This window comes from Erinaceus europaeus, chromosome 16, assembly GCF_950295315.1.
Source record: "Erinaceus europaeus chromosome 16, mEriEur2.1, whole genome shotgun sequence".
In the NCBI taxonomy this organism is placed as follows: Eukaryota; Metazoa; Chordata; class Mammalia; order Eulipotyphla; family Erinaceidae; genus Erinaceus; species Erinaceus europaeus.
The window spans coordinates 43,430,661-43,448,673 of NC_080177.1; the positions used below are offsets into that span (position 1 = coordinate 43,430,661).

Below are 18,013 nucleotides of genomic sequence, written 5' to 3' on the forward strand. Positions count from 1 at the left end.
AGAAGAAGGGTGCAAATGCACCCCTCCCCCCAGTTTCTCTCATTGTGGGAATGGGGAAAGGTCTGGGAGCCCATGAGTCTTCATTAAAAATAAATTCTGCCTGAGTCTCCTGGTTCTAAATAGAAGAAAATGTAGATTTGGAGCAGAACCGAAGGGAAAGGGATTTCCCTTGGCAAATTTCTGCAATTTGTGGATTGAAGCTGACCCAGCTCCAATTCCCATGTCATTGTGCACGCTGTCTAAAATGTGGCTGGCTTATTAAAGAGCTGAAGGCAATCCTCCCAGAGGGGCTGGCTGAATAGGGGCAGAGTTCAAACCCACCAGCTCCTGCCTGACAGTGTTTCCTGAACAGGAACTGGCTGGTTACATGTTTACTCCCAGGCAGCCATTTTCCTGCAGTATGTAGAATAAGAGGAAATGTATTTATGATCAGCTTGTGTCTTTCCTTAGGCACTGTGAAAAGTTAGCTATCACAACTACTTTAATTAGTGGTTTTTGGATGGTGGCATGCAACACACTGTATGGTTTTAAATGCTACTATCAGAAATTCTGAGTTAGTGGATGGATCTGATATTTATTTTCTTATTTATATTGTATTTATTTATATAATTTTTGGAGCAGAGACTTTGAAAGTCACGTATACGATTTCACTACTTCTGGGCTACCTTTTAATTCCAGGAGAGAGGGGAGAGGGTAGGAAGGAAGGGAAAGGGGCAAGGAATGGGTAAAGGAGAGGAGGAAGGGAAAACACCATAACCATAGCTCCAGAGCTCTTCCTAGTGCCATGGCACTAGGATTCAAACCTGGGCTGTGTGCATGACAAGACAGACACCCTATCCAGTGAACTATCTATTTGACCCCATCCTTTTTTGTTTCCTAGCTAAAGGATGTCAGGGGAGACACCACAGCATTCCTTCACTGCCCAGGTCTGGGGCTAGAATCTGTATCCTCACACATGATAAAGTATGACCTCTATTGGATGAGCTATTTCCTGCCCTCAACCCCCTTCCACCTCCCTCATGTTTTCCTTTTTAATAGCCATCCCAGGTGATTCTGAAGCAGGTATTCCAGGGACCATAACCATAGAAGCAGAGACATCCAACTCCAGTTGTCTCCTTGTTCAGAGGTTCAGAGACACTACTATCTTTGAAACATTCCTGGGATACTCAGTGTGTCTTTTACCAACAGGGTCTATTACTCATTGGCATAACTGAAAAGATTTACAGAAGGTTTCTTGACTATGAATAGCTACAAGAAGCTTGTGGACTAGTATCATCTCCAGCATTCCTTTTACATACTGACCAGCAGCACTTCCTACATTCTTCTTTTTTTTTTGTAAAACTCCCCCTCCCCAGTGTGGCAATCCCTCAGCATCTGAGAGCACACATACAGCTCCTGTGCCCAGAGACTTTGGTTCTTCCCTAAAACCTTTCTTTGTTCCACAGTTTCTACCAGATGCAAAGACTCATGGAACAAGGTTTGTGAAGATCCTGTTCTTTGTCTTTCCTTAGGACGCTTCTATTAACAAAGCCCTAAAGAAAATCAAAGAACCTCTGTTTCCCCATCCAGCTTGTCTCACGTCATCATCCTTTCCAAATTAATCCAGCAATGAAGGGTGAGGTGGTCCACAGGCTTTCATAATGAAACTCACTGTATCTGAAATGAATCTGAAAATTCCATTTATTAAAACAAATACATTGTCCATATGGGATGAAAATGTGCACATCACATCCAGGTTTTCCTGCCTTAACATTTCTGTATTTCCCATTCTGACAGACACGCCCCTCCATAGATCTTATATAGGAAAAATGTGAACAAGTCTTGGTTTGGGAAAACATTAATATATATATATATATATGTGTATATATATATATATATATACACACACATATATATATATATATACATATATATATATATATATGCAACAATTTATCATTGCTAGGAGCAGTTAGAAGCAAATATTTTTTAATACAAAAATTCCCTAAGACATCATGTTTGAAGATTAGAAAAGAAAACACAAGTCGAACCTGAAATGGAATTGGAGTATTACACCAAAGTAAAAGACTCTGGGGTGGGTGGGTGGGTGGAGAGAATACAGGTCCATGAAAAATGATGAATGAAATAGTGGGGGTTGTATTGTTAAATGGGAATCTGAGGAATGTTATGCATGTACAAACTATTGTATTTACTGTTGAATGTAAAGCATTAATTCCCCAATAAAGAAATAAATTATTTAAAAAAAAAGACATCATGTTTGATTTTCCTTATGTATGTAAATGAGTGTATGGAGAAATAGTTTTAAATTTTTTCTTGGTAAGCAATCTATTTGAAAGTGGCAAAATTAGTTTCAGGTCAAGGCATTTATTTGAAATTTCTGATTTAAATTTAATAGTGCTTGGTTTAAATTTGAAAAAAAAACAAAAACCAGGCTGATGCAAAATTGATTTTTTTCTTGACAGAATTTGCATTTTAAATATAAGAGTTACTGTTTGGTTCTATATAGGCTTTTCATTACTATCTGAAATATTACATAAAGAAACTAGGACCATGAGCAATTAAGCTAAGTTCTTCTATTAGTTACCCCCTTAAGATAAAAGTATGCTGGTGAAAATGGTTGTTGAATAAGGCCTCTTTAGAGGCCTAAGTAGTAAAAAAAAAAATTCTTCCATATAACACATAAAAATACCAATAAGTCAAAATACATGCCAAGACTTTAGTATTATAATTCAGTACTGTAGGACATATAATTATGAAAAAAATACTAGAATCATTCTTTTAAACTTAATTTCAGATGGGCTGTATATGGTTTTTCTCTCTATTTTCTTTAATAAACAAGATCGCATGCATTTTGGAACTTAACATGGTGCTTCCTAAAAGTTTTAATTCCATTTTAATTATACTGATGATCTAGACTTACATGGAAATATGGAGTCCTTCTGAGAAAAATAAATGATGTAAATTATGAAAATCATTGGGATCTCACTATGAGGTCTTACTTGCCATAGAGCAGTGCTTTACTCATAGTTATTTTTATGTGAACAGAGATTCAATTCACAATTTTTCTCATTGAAAACATGTGATAGGATTTTGACTGATTCTATAGCTTCACTAGCTCAGGTAATGAATGATACAATACTACAGTTTAAGAAATACTTCACCAGGGCTATTTTTTCTCCTCTAAATCTTCACTAGCATCCCACTGACTGTATCAAAATCCCAAATTTGGAACAGGAAATTTTGTTATAGAGTTGTATTTGTTAATTTCTAAACATCTCAGTGCCCCCTTACCTCCATAGGAGTTGGCTTCAATTGGATATATTCATTTATTTACTTTTCTGTCATCATGGTCATAAAAGGTGCTAAAGTAAATATTTACCAAATTTCTTTCAAAATCTAGCCTGGGCACATTAAATATATTTTTTTATCTCTTCTTTTCCTTTTTCTTCATGCTCTCAGTCTCTTTTCTTTTCAGCAGGAGGAAGAAAATGGAGAGAGAATGCAATTCATAATGGCTTTGGGGATTTCAAAGCAAGCAAGGAGGCATAGGAGAGGCTGTTTTTAAATTTTGTCTGGGAAGTCACAGGGAAAACTGATAATGACTGCAGGTGCTCCCATTGCTGGTGCAATGATGAAAACTCACTTCCAACTTCCAACATCATCTTTTAGGAAGAAGCTGCAATGATGTTGCAAATAAGGATTCTAACAGGTAAGGTATAGAACAAGAAGAAAGAGAAGTTCCTGTTGAAAATTTTGGTGAAAGACCAAAGGAAGACCATCTCAGTAGGAAAAAGAGCCAGATCCCTCTACTGAAAGTGAGGCTCAGTAGACACTCTACTCCTTGACTTGTGAATGGTTGGGATTTTGAGATGGGGTCTTTTCTGGAGCTATGGACTTAACTTCTCCTGTTACTAGAACAAATAAGGGTCTGCTTTTTTCTTTTCCTTTTTAAAAGAAGATTATAGAAAGTGTTCTTACAATCAAGAATTTCTGTGACTCAGGGAAAGAGGAAGTTTGCTCTACTCTGTGATAAAAACATCTACCAGGTCATAGTGAATCTTTACCTCTCTTGCTTAGGGCACCTGTACTGCCCCGTGTCTTGTGTACAACCTGAATGCACTAAATCCTGGGAAACACACTGAAGAGAAATTTATGCCAATTTTATGTAGGAGGTATTTTAGGCATGGATAAGGTGCTGAAGCAATCTCAATTTTCAAAACACTGAGGATTTTTTTTCTTCTCCAGCTTCTATTCTCCTTTCTCTCTCTCCCATTTTCCAACTTTAAAGTAAAACAATGAAACTTCTGAATGGATGTAACATAGGGATATTTTCATGCAATATTATCCCCAAATTATCACAAATATATCAAAGCACCAGTCACGACACATAATTTATTTTTACTTGCACAATCAGAGGGATCATGTACAGATATTAGGACTAGTGGTTAAACAACACAGACAACTGGCATTGCTGCTGTCACTGTAAGGATAGACCATGGGGAAACTCTCCCTAAACATTCTGGATGCTCAGCCTTTGGAGTCCAGTCTTACAGGAAAGTCCAGCCTTATCTCTGTACTACTCTAGTGGGGAAGGCTTCAGGGGGCAGGAAGGAAAAAAAAAAGAAAAAGAAAGGCACAAAGACTCAACACCAATGCCATTAAACTATACAGATTGCAGTTACACTGGATAACTCAGTTTATCAAAGGGTATTCTAAAGGCAGTTTTCATTCCAAGAAGGTCATACATATCTTAGCTCAGGACAACTGTCTGTTTTATTTTTATTTTTTTAAATATGAAGCAGAAACAAAGTTTGGGGAGGGAAAGCAGAAAAGAAATGACATCGATTTTTATCTTTATGGATTTCCCCTCCTCCAGGCAGTTCTGCAGGTATCAGATTGCTTAACTTGGGGATGTGGATCAGCTTTCATTCTCATAAAGGGGACCAGTTCTTTAAACATGCATGGCCTGGAGTTTCCAGGATGGTTCTCCTCCCTCTGCTTAAATGTTGTGGACTAGAAAGGTGCCCACTTTGCTAAAAACTCTACATCAGTGTTCCAGGAGCCGTGAGGCTCTCCAAGCTCCTCTTGAAGACTTAAAGGATGGCACAGAAAAACTTCTTCTCCCTAAATGGGTTCTCTGAAGCCGGAACAGGGGTCAGGAGGGGGTCTTCCTTGGCATGTGCTTCACAGTATGCCATCAAGTCTGCAGCTGCCTTAGATACCTAGGAAGGAGTAAAAAAAACAATAGCAACTTTAGATAAGGTGTTGACAAAGGTGTGGTCAGTCAATGTATAGGCTTTGATGTCCAAAGGAATTGAGTTCAATTCCTTGTTCCAATATATTCTAGCCCATATGAAAATGAAAAAAGACAGTTAACCTTCATAAGCCTCTGTCTCTGCAAAGAAAAGCGCTGATGACATTGACTTCGTGGGATTGCTGACATTGGAGTGGGCTACATAGGGCAGGTACCTGGTCACTGTAAGATCTCCTTAAGCTCTGTGCCCCAGTCATATCCTTGTTCCAGTCCTGGCTGTAATGCTTAAGTAAGATCATTCACACAAATCATTTGGTGCCTGGCACATAATGAGGTTTCCACACAGGATAGTCACTGCCATCATTCTCAAGTTGTGCCTTTCTGCTTCAGGGTTTGTACTAGGAATATTCTAAAGCCACTCTCTCTCTCTCCTCTATCTCTGTCTCTATCTCTATCTCTATCCCTATCTCTCCCTCCTTCTCCTTCACATTCTGAGACAGAGAGGCAGTGTCAGAAAGAAAGTGAAAGAGATCGCAGCATCAAAACTTCCTTCAATGCAGTGGGGGCTGGGCTCCAATCCAGGCCAAGCACATGGCCAAGCAGCATGCTACTGAGTGAGCTACTTTGTTGACCCTTGGTTTCCTTGTTTTAAACAAAATCAAGAGGATATATAAATAATTGTCTCCGAAGCAAAACTGTTATGCTATCCTTCAAACCCTTGAAACCTGGCACTAACTTGGCTAATAGTCTTTTGAGATATCCATTCTAGAATTGGGAGGTTTCATCATATTGAAGATTTCCTCTGGCAAATCTTTTCCTCCACAATCAACTTATCTAGAATCTTTTTTTTTTCTTTTCTTTTTCAGCTCCCTTTACATCAGCAGCAGCAGACTCATCACTCACTTCCACATTATAAGATAAATGCCTCTTGAATTGCTTAAACCACACAGAGCTGGCAGTAATTTCAAAATCTTGGCCATGTCTACCTTTTTATTTCAATATCATAAATAAACCTTTTGCTTTAGCTGTGAAGGATATCCTTCTGTGTCTGGTCTTCAGTTCAGATCATTAGAAGCTTCCCTATGACTGGATGATTTTGCTCATATGTGGACTACAAATGACTAGATCAAATGAATTTGCAAAAATAATGGTAATCAAATTGTCTCTTGAACTTTGTGAAGAGTATGGTGGTTATTGGGTGAAGGAAAGACCCACAAATCCTTGGCAGAAGGTGCAATAACCTACATTGATTATGTATTTCTGTGAAATTACATAATTAAAAAAAACTCTAAGTTACCAATAAGAACAACAACAACAACAAAACATACTGTATTGGGAGTAGGGCAGTAGCACAGCAAGTTAAGTGCACATGGCGTGAAACGCAAGGACCAGAGTAAGGATCCTGGTTCGAAACCCCAGCTCCCCACCTGCAGGGGAGTCACTTCACAAGCAGTGAAGCAGGTCTGCAGGTGTCTATCTTTCTCTCCCCCTTTCTGTCTTCCCCTCCTCTCTCCATTTCTCTCTGTCCTATCCAACAATGACAACAACAATAATAACTACAACAATAAAACAATAAGGGCAACAAAAGGGAATAAATAAATAAATAAATAAATAAATAAATAAATAAATATTTGTGGTCCGGGAGGTGGTGCAGTGGATAGGGCATTGGACTCTCAAATGTGAGGTCCTGAGGTTGATCCCTGGCACACATGTACCAGAGTGATTTCTGTTTCATTCTCTCTCTCCTCTGATCTTTCTCATTAATAAATAAATAAAATATTTTAAAAATCAAACTATATAAAAATGAAGCTTCTCTACATTTTAGTGATATAGTTCCTTCTTGAAATTTTGTTAGTTTTATTCTTCCAATGAAGAAGATCCTATAATAGTTTCTACCTCTTTGTCCTTGTTCTTCAAGACTCAGTGGAATGGGATATGCCTTAATGGTGAGTAATAGCCAGCATTAATTTATTTTTTCCTAGTCCTTAATCACTTTCAGTTTCATTGTCAGGCCAGTCACCCAATGTGGCCTCTTACTGACAGCATTAACAATCATATTTATAGGTTCTGAGGCCAGGATGAGCAAAACACAAGATTAAATCTAGAACAAGAGAAAATGACAGTTTCAAGAGAATTGGTAAACACAGCCATATGAGGCTGCCCTTGCCAATGAGATGAGAAGGTGAGAAGTGACATTGAGCACTTTGGTGTATAAGCTTCAGGAGAGACACTACATAGTTTGTTGTAGTCTTTCTGCTCTGCCTCTTTGCCTGATTGAAATAATTAACGGGGATCCACATTTAATTGATTCAGAAGTTCCAACAAAAGGCAGATAACATTATCATACCCATGGATTTGCTCCTTTCCGCAGGGCTGAGTTTATCAGAACTTCGTTACTTAAAGGCCTTAAATTCTATGGTTTATTGATTGGAAACAATCAATTTCATCTTTTAAGTCCATAAGACTTCTTCTTCTTCTCTCTCTCTCTCTCTTTTTTTAAGTCCATAAGTCTTTGAATTTGGGGACTCTACTCCCATAATCACAGACCAACTAGAAATAATGTTATAGGTAGAAGCTCTTATGCCTGCCAGCTGGAGATGCCATGTCATAGGGTGCCGACTGATTTGTGATGGACTTATGGTGAAAATGTGAAGTATCATTGATGCTGTATGTGTCTAACAACAAGGGAGAGGGATTTTAATTATTGCAACAAAACAAAGACTACCTTGTGTAATACAAAGAGGAATTGGTACATGTGTTAGTTCCCTCTATCTGCCTTAAAAGGTTATCAAAAACCTAGGAGAATGGGGGGCCAGGTGGCAACTCACCTGGTTAAATACATACATTACAGTAAGCAAGGACACAGGTTCAAACTTCTGGACCCCACCTGCATGAGGAAATCTTCATGAGTGGTGAAGCAGTGCTACAGGTGTCTGTCTTTCTCCTCTCTCCCCTCATCCCTCTCAATTTCTCTCCATCTCTATCCAATAATAAAACGAAATTTCAAAAAGGTTACTTAAAACAATAGAAATACACTCCCAAAGTCAGAGAATAGAAACAGGAACTCAAGGTATTAGTAGGATTGGTTCCTACTAGAACCTCTAAGGGAGAGTTTGTCTCATGCTTTTTAACTAGCATCTGGTGGTCACCAGTACTCCTTGCTGTAGCCTGGCTTGTAGATATACCACTCCAACAACTGCCTCATCTGGATGTGTCCTTCTCTGCTGTGTTAAGAGAAACATTTTCTCACAACATACTGTTTTGATTATGATAGCTTCATAATATTATTTGAAATAAGAAAGTGTGATGCCCTATAATAATGGCCCTTTTGGTCACTGCATCATCTGGGGCCCTAGTTAGGGAATCCTTGGATTCCCACATAGATATGATGAACCTAGACCTCTAACAGATCCCTCTCTCCACCATCACTGGTCATCTCCATCAAGAACAACATCATAAACCTTCTTGTGAGCTTCTACAGGACCTTACCCTCAATGCAGAACAATGGTAGAAACTGCCTCACTCTCTGAAAGGAGGCTGGTCAATATACTTTGCTACTCGAGGAAGACTGGTCCTAAAATGAGTGCAGCCTAGAATATTTCTATCTTTGACAATGGAATGTAATCTCAGACCTACAGGGATGCAGAGGTTACACAGGCTCCTGTGCTAAATATGAATAGACATGGGCCTAGGTTAGATCGATGAAGTTTATAGTTAATGGTTACTTTTCCCATATTTGGGAGTTTCTCTCTATCCTGATCATCTTTCTGGTCCTATTACCAACCCTGAAACCATCTTCCCAGATAATACTTTTAGTCCACCTGCATGTTAGCTGTTAGGCCCAGACAAAAATTAGCTAAGTTACAGGTCCCTCGGAATATACCTAAAATAGACCTCCTAGCTTCTTCAAACATGAAGATCCCAAATCTCATCTGCTATACTTCTACCTCTAGGCTCCTGATTATTAAACAAATTGTGCTGCTTTACATCTTAATGCTTTTCAGCCACCAACTTGCAGATGCTACCATGATGCCAACTGACTTCCCCAGGCAGATGACTTCACCGATGTGTCCTGGAACCCCACCTTCCCAGGGCCCTACTCTACTAGGGAGAGATAGAAACAGTATGGGGTTATGGATCAACCTGTCAGTGTCCATGTCCAGTGGATAAGCAATTACAGAAGCCAGACCTTCTACCTTTTGCTCCATCATTATAAAATCACTAATAAAAAGAAAGAATAATGCCTTCAAATAATGCCTTCTATATTCTTGCAAGTGGAAGAATGATGTACTTTCTCATATCTGAGCAAGAATTTTATATTTATGTTCTAGATGTTCTTATCTATGCAACCATCTAGAATTTCTTAATATTTAAAAAATGTGATATATATATATATTCCTTTACTGATTATATAAAACAGAATGGAAGCTGAGATATAAAGTTAGGGCTTTAAAAATCTGTTCTTAATATAGGGATTGCTGCAATAAATCCCTGTGTTAAAACCTTTTTTGCTGCATTGCCAAACTTTTGCCATGTTCCTATATTCGTTTAAAGTGTGTGTGTGTGTGTGTGTGTGTGTGTGTGTGTGTGTGCGTGTGCGTGTGTATTTTAATTTAACTTTCAGTTTCTTTCATCCATGGTTTGTTGTTTGAGGGTAGCTAAATTTTCATGTTGGTGGAGAAACATAATGGCTATGCAAAAATACTTTCTTTTTGTTATTTATTTATAAAGTGAAAAATAGTGACAAGGCCATAGGATTAGGTGGGTACAATTCCACACATTTTCCACTACCAGAGTTACATATCCCATCCCCTCCCTTGAAAGCTTTATTATTCTTTATCCCTCTGGGAGTATGGACACAAGATCTTTATGGGGTGCAGAAGGTGGAAGGTCTGGCTTCTATAATTGCTTCTCCACTGAATATAGGCACTGGCAGGTTGATCTGTACTCCCAGCTAAAAGACTTTCATGCCTTAGGCTTCAAAGTCCCAAATTCACTGTCTAGTACTACTATATGCCAGAGCTGAGCAGTGCTCTGGTAAAAAAATATTTTTTTAATTATCTTTATTTTTTGGAGAGAGGCAGCCAGAAATCAAGAGGGGAAGAGGAGATAGAGAGGGAAAGAGATATAGCCTTGCTTTACTGCTTGCAAAGCCTTCCCCCTGCTAGTGGGGACCGGTGGCTTGAACCCAGGTCCTTGCACATTGTAACATGTACACTCATCCAGGCATGCTACCACCCAGCCAAAAAAATTTATTTACATTTGCACAAGTGGTAAATGTTTTAGTCTAACTCCTGTTAAACATGATTTCTTTTCTTTTCTTTTTTATTTATAAAAAGGAAACATTGACAAAACCATAGGATAAGAGGGGTACAGCTTCACACAATTCCCACCACCAGAACTCTGTATCCCGTCCCCTCCTGATAGCTTTCTTATTCTTTAACCCTCTGGGAGTATGGACTCAAGGTCCTTGTGGGATGCTTACGGTGGAAGGTTTGGCTTCTGTAATTGCTTCCCAGCTGAACATGGGTGTTGACAGGTCGATCCGTACTCCCAGCCTGCCTCTCTCTTTCCCCTAGTGGGGAAGGGCTCTGGGGAAGCGGAGCTCCAGGACACACTGGTGTGGTTATCCGTCCAGGGAAGTCTGGTCGGCATTATAAACATGATTTCTGATTTCTTCCTATTTCATTAGAAATTATTCTTTTTGGGCTAGGGAGACAATATCACGGTTATGTAAAAAAAAAAAAAATACTTGTCATGCCTGAAGTCTTAAGAAGTGCAATGGTCTCTCTCTTTGCATATTTCTCTTTTATTTAAACAAATGAAAATAATTAAAAGATAAATTATTCTTTCAGTGATGTCAGCAAACATTTGCTTTGTGGAATGCTCTGTATGTATTTGGGAAAAAATGCATTCTCGAGGGCAGGGCAGTAGTGCAGTGGGTTAAGCACACATGGCACAAAGCACAAGGATGGGGTAAGGATCCCGGTTCGAGTCCCCAGCTCCCCACCTGTAGGGGGGGGGTCACTCTGCAAGTGGTGAAGTAGGTCTGCAGGTGTCTGTCTTTCTCTCTTTCTCTCTGTCTTCTCATCCTCTCTTGATTTCTCTCTGTTCTATCCAACAACAACAGCTATAACAACAATAATCACAACAAAGGCAACAAAATGGGAAAAATAACCTCCAGGGGCAGTGGATTCGTAGTGCTAGCACTGAGCCCCAGCACTAAGCCTGGAGGCAAAAAAAAAAAAAACATTCTGAAGTTGGATGGATTGTTTGGTAAAATCTACTAAGGTCATTTGTCCTAATGTACAGTTCAGATCTAACATTTCCTTATTGATTTTCTGTCTTGATGATCTATCCATTGTTAAAAAGGAGGTCTTGAAGCCCTCAGTTATTAATGTATAGTTAATTTATCCTTCATATTTGTTAATATTTGCTAAATATAATGTGTTCCTATCTGAATATTTTAGTATATTTATATCTTACATTCTCTTTATTAATTGATTTATCTTTACATAATGACCTTCTTTGCCTTTTGTTACTATTTCTGGCCTAAAATTTCACTCAACAGTAGGTATTAGATTGGTTCTAAAAATATTTTTATTGTTTTATTTATTCCAGATGTTGTGTTGAGCTTCTTATTTTGATCTTTTTTCTGATCTCCACAATAATCCTGTAGTAGAAACTATTATCCTCCTCTTTTTTTTTTTTTGGAGGGCAGAGAGTTACATTTATTTTATGTTGTTGGGTTATAGGCCAATTCCTACCAGACTTGCACCTCCTCCTCATTTTTTCTGTTTTTAACACCTCATCTTATAGATGAAAAAGTGAGACTCGGAAGACTGTATGAGTTGTTTAATGACTTACAGCAAAGCATGAAGAAGAAAAAGAACTTGAGTCATGATGTTTTACCATTATGCCACATCCATTAACATTACAAACTACACAAATAAAGAACTATTTCCAAAATTTGAAATTAAAATTCTTTATGCATCATTATGAAATGCTATTATGACAGAATGAAAGGAAATAGACTGTTCCTTAGTTCCTCTAAATGAAAGACAGACTTTCAAGCTGAATCTCAATTGCTTGTATATGTGTGTACTTTTACTTATATGAGCCATAGTATTACTATTACACTAAACAGGAGCTAGGTTGTGAACAGCAGAGACTGAACAACAGTAAATTCTATACTTATTTGCTAAGAAATATACACAAATATGGTAGGAATGCTCAAAATCTTTTTATACCATACATAACACAATTTCAGGTGAGGGAGATAGCTTAAGAGTTATGCAAAAAGACTTTATGTCTGAGATTCTAAAGTCCCAGGTTCAATCTCCCACACCACCATAAACCAGAGCTTAGCAGTGTTCTGGTCTCTCCTTTTGTACTTTTTTAAAAAATATTTATTTATTTATTGGATTTAGACAGCCAGAAATTGAGAGGGAAGTGGATGGTAGAGAGGGAGAGAGACAGAAAGACACCTGCTGCCCTGTTTCACCACTCTCAAAGCCTTCTCCTTGCAGGTGGGGACCAGGGGCTCAAACCCAGGTCCTTGCACATTCCAACATGTGTGCTCAACCATGTGCCGCCACCACCCAGCCCCGTTTTTGTACTTTTTTTTCTCTCTGTATCTTATTAAAATAAAACAAAGTATAGTAAAAACACAATCCTAAGCAAAATCAATAGCTAAGACTTGTTCATATCTTATATTTGAGCATCTGATTCTTTTTTATCTTTTTTTAAATATTTATTCCCTTTTGTTCCTTTTTTATTGTAGTTATTATTGATCTCATCGTTGTTGGATAGGACAGAGAGAAATGGAGAGAAGAAGGGAAGGCAGAGGGGGGGAAAGAAAGACAGACACCTGCAGACCTGCTTCACCGCTTGTGAAGTGACTCCCCTGCAGGTGGGGAGCCAGGAGCTCAAACTAGGATCCTTACACTGGTCCTTGTGCTTTGCGCCACCTGCGCTAAACCTGCTGTGCTACCACCCAACTCCCCCCCTTTATCTTTTTAACATGAAAGAAAGAAAGGGGATGAGGGAGGGGAATGAGAGGAAAGAATGAGAGCATCACTCAGGTATATACCGTGCTGGGGTTCAAATTTAGGATCTCAAATTCAACATTCTGGTCACTTGACTCTTAACAGGCTCTTTCTCAGACATATTATTTTTTTTTTACCTAAATTTCTCAACTAGATAAAGGTCTCTTTTGGGTCATCAAAATACTAGAATTAGAAAAGTTGATAATATTTAAAAATTTTATTTATTTATTTGTAATAGGGTACAGTAGCTCAAATGGACTAAGAAAGGGTCCATGAATAGAACTCAGGGGGTGGCGTAGGTGGACTGTAAACTTCTACTATAAAAGAAAAACCTCACTTTCTAACAAAGTCCCATAACCTAGATATACACCAGTTTCTGTGAGAGAGAGCTTATGTGCACACGTATCCATAAACTACTGCAAAATATATACTTGAAAGCAGAAGTACACTAGAGTTTGCAGTGAGTGCCTCCCTAACGCTTCCTCTCCACTATTCCAAGCTTGGGATCCATGACTGCTCAAAAAATTGTTTGGCTTTGTATGTTAACTCTCTTTTCAATCACCAGGTTCCAGATGCCACCAGGATGCTGGCCAGGCTTCCCTGGATTGAAGACCCCACCAATGTGTCCTGGAGCTCAGCTTCCCCAGAGACACACCTTACTAGGGAAAGAGAGAGGCAGCCTGGGAGTATGGACCGGCCAGTCAACGCCCATGTTCAGCGGGGAAGCAATTACAGAAGCCAGACCTTCTACCTTCTGCAACCCACAATGACCCTGGGTCCATGCTCCCAGAGGGCTAGAGAATGGGAAAGCTATCATGGGAGGGTGTGGGTTATGGAGATTGGGTGGTGGGAATTGTGTGGAGTTGTACCCCTCCTACCTTATGTTTTTGTTCATTAATCCTTTCTTAAATAAAAAATTTAAAAAATTAAAAAACAAACAAACAAACAAAAAAAACACATCTTTACTTTTACTAGTTTCAAATGGCAGTCTAGCATTCATTTCCATGTAGATGTAAACAACATACTACAGAAGCACTAGCAGTCCCTTTGGCTAGTCAGCAGTGAAAGACACATAATTTGTATCATATTATATAGGGCTTTTCTAAGTCAAGCATGCAAAGAAAATCCTCTTTCCTAATGAAATATCAATCCAAAGGAAAAGACCCAGAACTGATATAGATAATAAAGGTAGTAGATAATAAAGGGTGATGTTTCAGTAGCTATTATAAACATTATTCATATAATCAAAAACACAGAGGAAACCAAGCATGCTATGAGACATGGAAGAAAGTAAAGAGACTGAAATCATGAGAATGCATGCACTGGATGAAACTGGCAGCAAATTAGATGCTGCAGAGGGTATTAGTGAAATTGAGACAAAGACAGAAACTCTCCAAAATGAAGCGCAGAGAGATTATAGTCTTAAAAAAAATAAAAGCATCAGATCACAGTCCCCACCTGCGGGTGTGGGGGAAAACTTCACTAGCAGCGAAGGGTGTGCAGGTGTCTCTCTCTCTCCCTCTCTACTCAATTTCTCTCTGTTGTATCCAATTAAAGATTAGAAAGAAAAAAAGAAAGGAAAAGAAAAAATGGCCTCAAAAAAGCAAACAGACAAAAGAAGACACAGAGCATAGTGAGCTAGGATACAATTTCAAGTGGTTATATATTCCATTCTCCCACTCAGATCCTATATAAGCAATTTGTGCTATGTATTGTTACAGCTTGAGTTAGGCTTCTTCATTCTGGATTTCTTGAATTACTTAAAGCTATGGGTTTGTAGTTCATCTCTCTCTTCTGCTTCAAAGACTTTAAATACAATATATAGCTGAATTCAATCATAAAAACTATCAGAAAAACCCAAATTATATAATAATCTACAAGACAAATGACTGTCTTCAAAAGTGTGAAGGTATAAAAATCAAGGGAGCCTAAGAAACTGTGTTTGACAAGACAATTAAATGCAACATGATTCTATATCCTTTGACTAAAAGAAAGATTACTGGAATTTGTGATAGTTAAATAGGGCCTGAGGATTAGAAGATAGTAATGCACTAGTGTCAAGTTCCAAATTCTGATGGCTACATTATTATTATATGTAATGTTCTTACTAATAAAAAAATATGCACCAAAGTATTAGGAGATAATAACACATCTGTTGACAATTCTCAAATGGTTTTGAGAAAAATGAAATTCTTTGTACTGTACTTGAAACTTTTCTGTATCTCTGAGATTGTTTCCAGAATAAAAATAATTTTCCATGGAAAGATGAGAGAAACCAGAGATGATATAAGATAACATTTCTTTTCAAAATGTTATGCAGCCAAGGAAGCCAAGCCAATGAAGAAAAGTGTGTATACAGTGCGGGGTGGGTGAAATCAAAGATAAAACATTTAAATTTTATTTAAGATGGAGAAATCACACCGAATTTGTATCAAGATACAAGCAATGAAACAGAAACACTAACATGATGATTCAAGAGTGGTAGATGGGGGGTTGGGCGGTAGTGCAGCGGCTTAAGTGCAGGTGGCACAAAGTGCAAGGACCAATGTAAGGATGATGGTTTGAACACCTGGCTTTACAGGTGGTAAAGCAGGTCTGCAGGTCTATCTTTCTCTCCTCCTCTCTGTCTTCCCCTCCTCTCTCCATTTCTCTCTTGACCTATCCAACAACGACATCAATAACAACAACAATAATGATAACTACAACAACAATAAAAGATAAGGGCAACAAAGGGGGAAAAAGCAAATTAAAAAAAATTTAAAAAGAGTGTTAGATGATGATCGGATTAGGGGATATAACCTAATGCACAGGTGAAGATAATTACTTTTGTAAAGACCCTGAGATAGACAATTTTTTATGCCCAGCTACTGGGGGCCAGGTGGTGGTGCACCTGATTAAGCGCACATATTACCATGTGCAAGGACCCAGGTTAGGCCTGCTGCCAAACTGTGTTGTGTGTGGGGTGGTGCCTAGCAAGTGGTGGAGCAAGTTTACAGGTGTCTTTCTTTCTGCCTCCTTTTTCAATTTATCTCTATCCTATCAAGGATAACAGAAAGAAAACAAACAAATGAACAGTAACAAACAGGCAAAATGGCTGCTGGGAGCGGTGGATTCATAGTGCTGGCATAGAGCTTTAGCAATCCTATATATATGTTTTTTTACTGGTAGCAGTTAAAAGGGAGACTCTTGATAGACCCAATAAAGGCAACCAGACTGTGATTCTAGTTATGAAAACGTAGCAACTACTCTAGGCAGATATCTTGTCAGCTTTAGCAGAAGCAGTTGTCACCAAGGATAAAAACCAGACCCAATAATTTACATGGTATCTAGGGATATAGCTCCCCTCTACCTTCACTACCTTCTGAAATTGAGACACAGCTTAAAAGTGATGTTGCAAAATGCTTTCAAGACATCAGACAAAAATGTATGCACTGGCAGGCTATCACTGGCTATATGTGTAGCAAGCTGCCAGTGCTCTAAGGGATTCATTATATCACTCCTTTAGTTGAGTTGATGGCACTAATGGAGTCATCCAGGGTTGACAACTTTAATTTGTTGCTTAAAAGGACTTCAAAGATTATATTGGGAAGGGAGCTTGAGATGAGAAGTTATTGTGAACACTGAACATTGCCCCTCATAGGCCTGACATTTTAGTTGACGGCAAAAGAAACTGACAAATCTCTGGGAAGAGATCAGAATTTTCAGATTTGAGAAACTGGCTGGCATTTCTCTCAAAAAGTCTTTTACTCTAATCAAAAGCTGCTAGTTCCTCTACCAGTTTCACTTTTTTTTTAAGTCAGTAATTAAAGCAGACAGCTTAAGTGCTAATGCATGTAAAAGAAACCTCAGTATTTTCTCATATTCATTGAATTTATATATTTTAAAAAAGCAAGAGGTACTATACAGAGAAAGATCCTTAATACCATGAATGGAAAAAAAGAAAAACAATTTATTATGGTGCCTTACCTTACTTTGACTCTCTGCATCATTATCATTGGCCAAAGGTGTATTGGAAGGTTCTTTTTACTGTGATTATCCAGGGCATGCAGAATCAAACTTATTTTTTTTAAACTTAATTTGGGTTAAGAATTAGAGTAGGAAAAAAGGGGAAAATTTTTTTTTTCCTTTTAATTTTTAAGCATACCACCTCCCTCCACCCCCTCCCCATAACCAATCCCTGGGGACCAGCTCCTAGCAGGATCCCCTGCTAGGAGCTTCTTTCTTTACCAAATTCCTGTCCCACCAGGGAGTATCATTCATTCTAAGTCTATACCCTTCTGAAACCTCTGGCCTTTTTTCTTTCTAAGTAGCCAACCCCCCCCCCCTCACCCCGCATAGCTAATTAAATAATTAAAAATAAATAAATTTAAAAAAAACCCTTTCCTTTCACTGCTCTTTTATGACTGTTCTTTTTCTTATCTTTTTCTTTTCTCTCTCTCTCTTTCTTTTTTTTTCTTTTCTTTTTCTCATTCTTGTCATCCTTTCTTCCTTAATCCTACAGCTTCCAAAGCCATAGCCTCCAGCCCCCACACCACCAAACAGTGTGCTTTTTGGAATTCACTGATACACATTTGGGAATTATTTTGGGGAAGAATTCTGACTCAGTGTGGACTCTCATCTCAGAGTGTCTCTGCTCAACTTCCCTTCCTCCTTTAGCCACCCCTAGAATATACAGTGGATAGCAGATTTGCATAACTGTCTATTTCAGCTA

The 18,013-nt window shown here is 38.4% G+C and overlaps 1 protein-coding gene across 2 annotated transcripts in view; it reads right to left on the minus strand.

Annotated features, from left to right (window-relative positions):
• Positions 1–1,662: 1,662 nt before the first annotated feature.
• Positions 1,663–18,013, minus strand: part of GNG2 (G protein subunit gamma 2) — a 125,139-nt gene continuing 108,788 nt past the window's right edge. For both annotated transcript variants that reach the window (XM_016192106.2, XM_060174967.1), the window contains one exon: positions 1,663–5,222. In XM_016192106.2, coding sequence (XP_016047592.1) covers positions 5,094–5,222 — 129 coding nt within the window. In that variant the 3' untranslated portion in view covers positions 1,663–5,093. The remainder of the gene's footprint in view (positions 5,223–18,013) is intronic.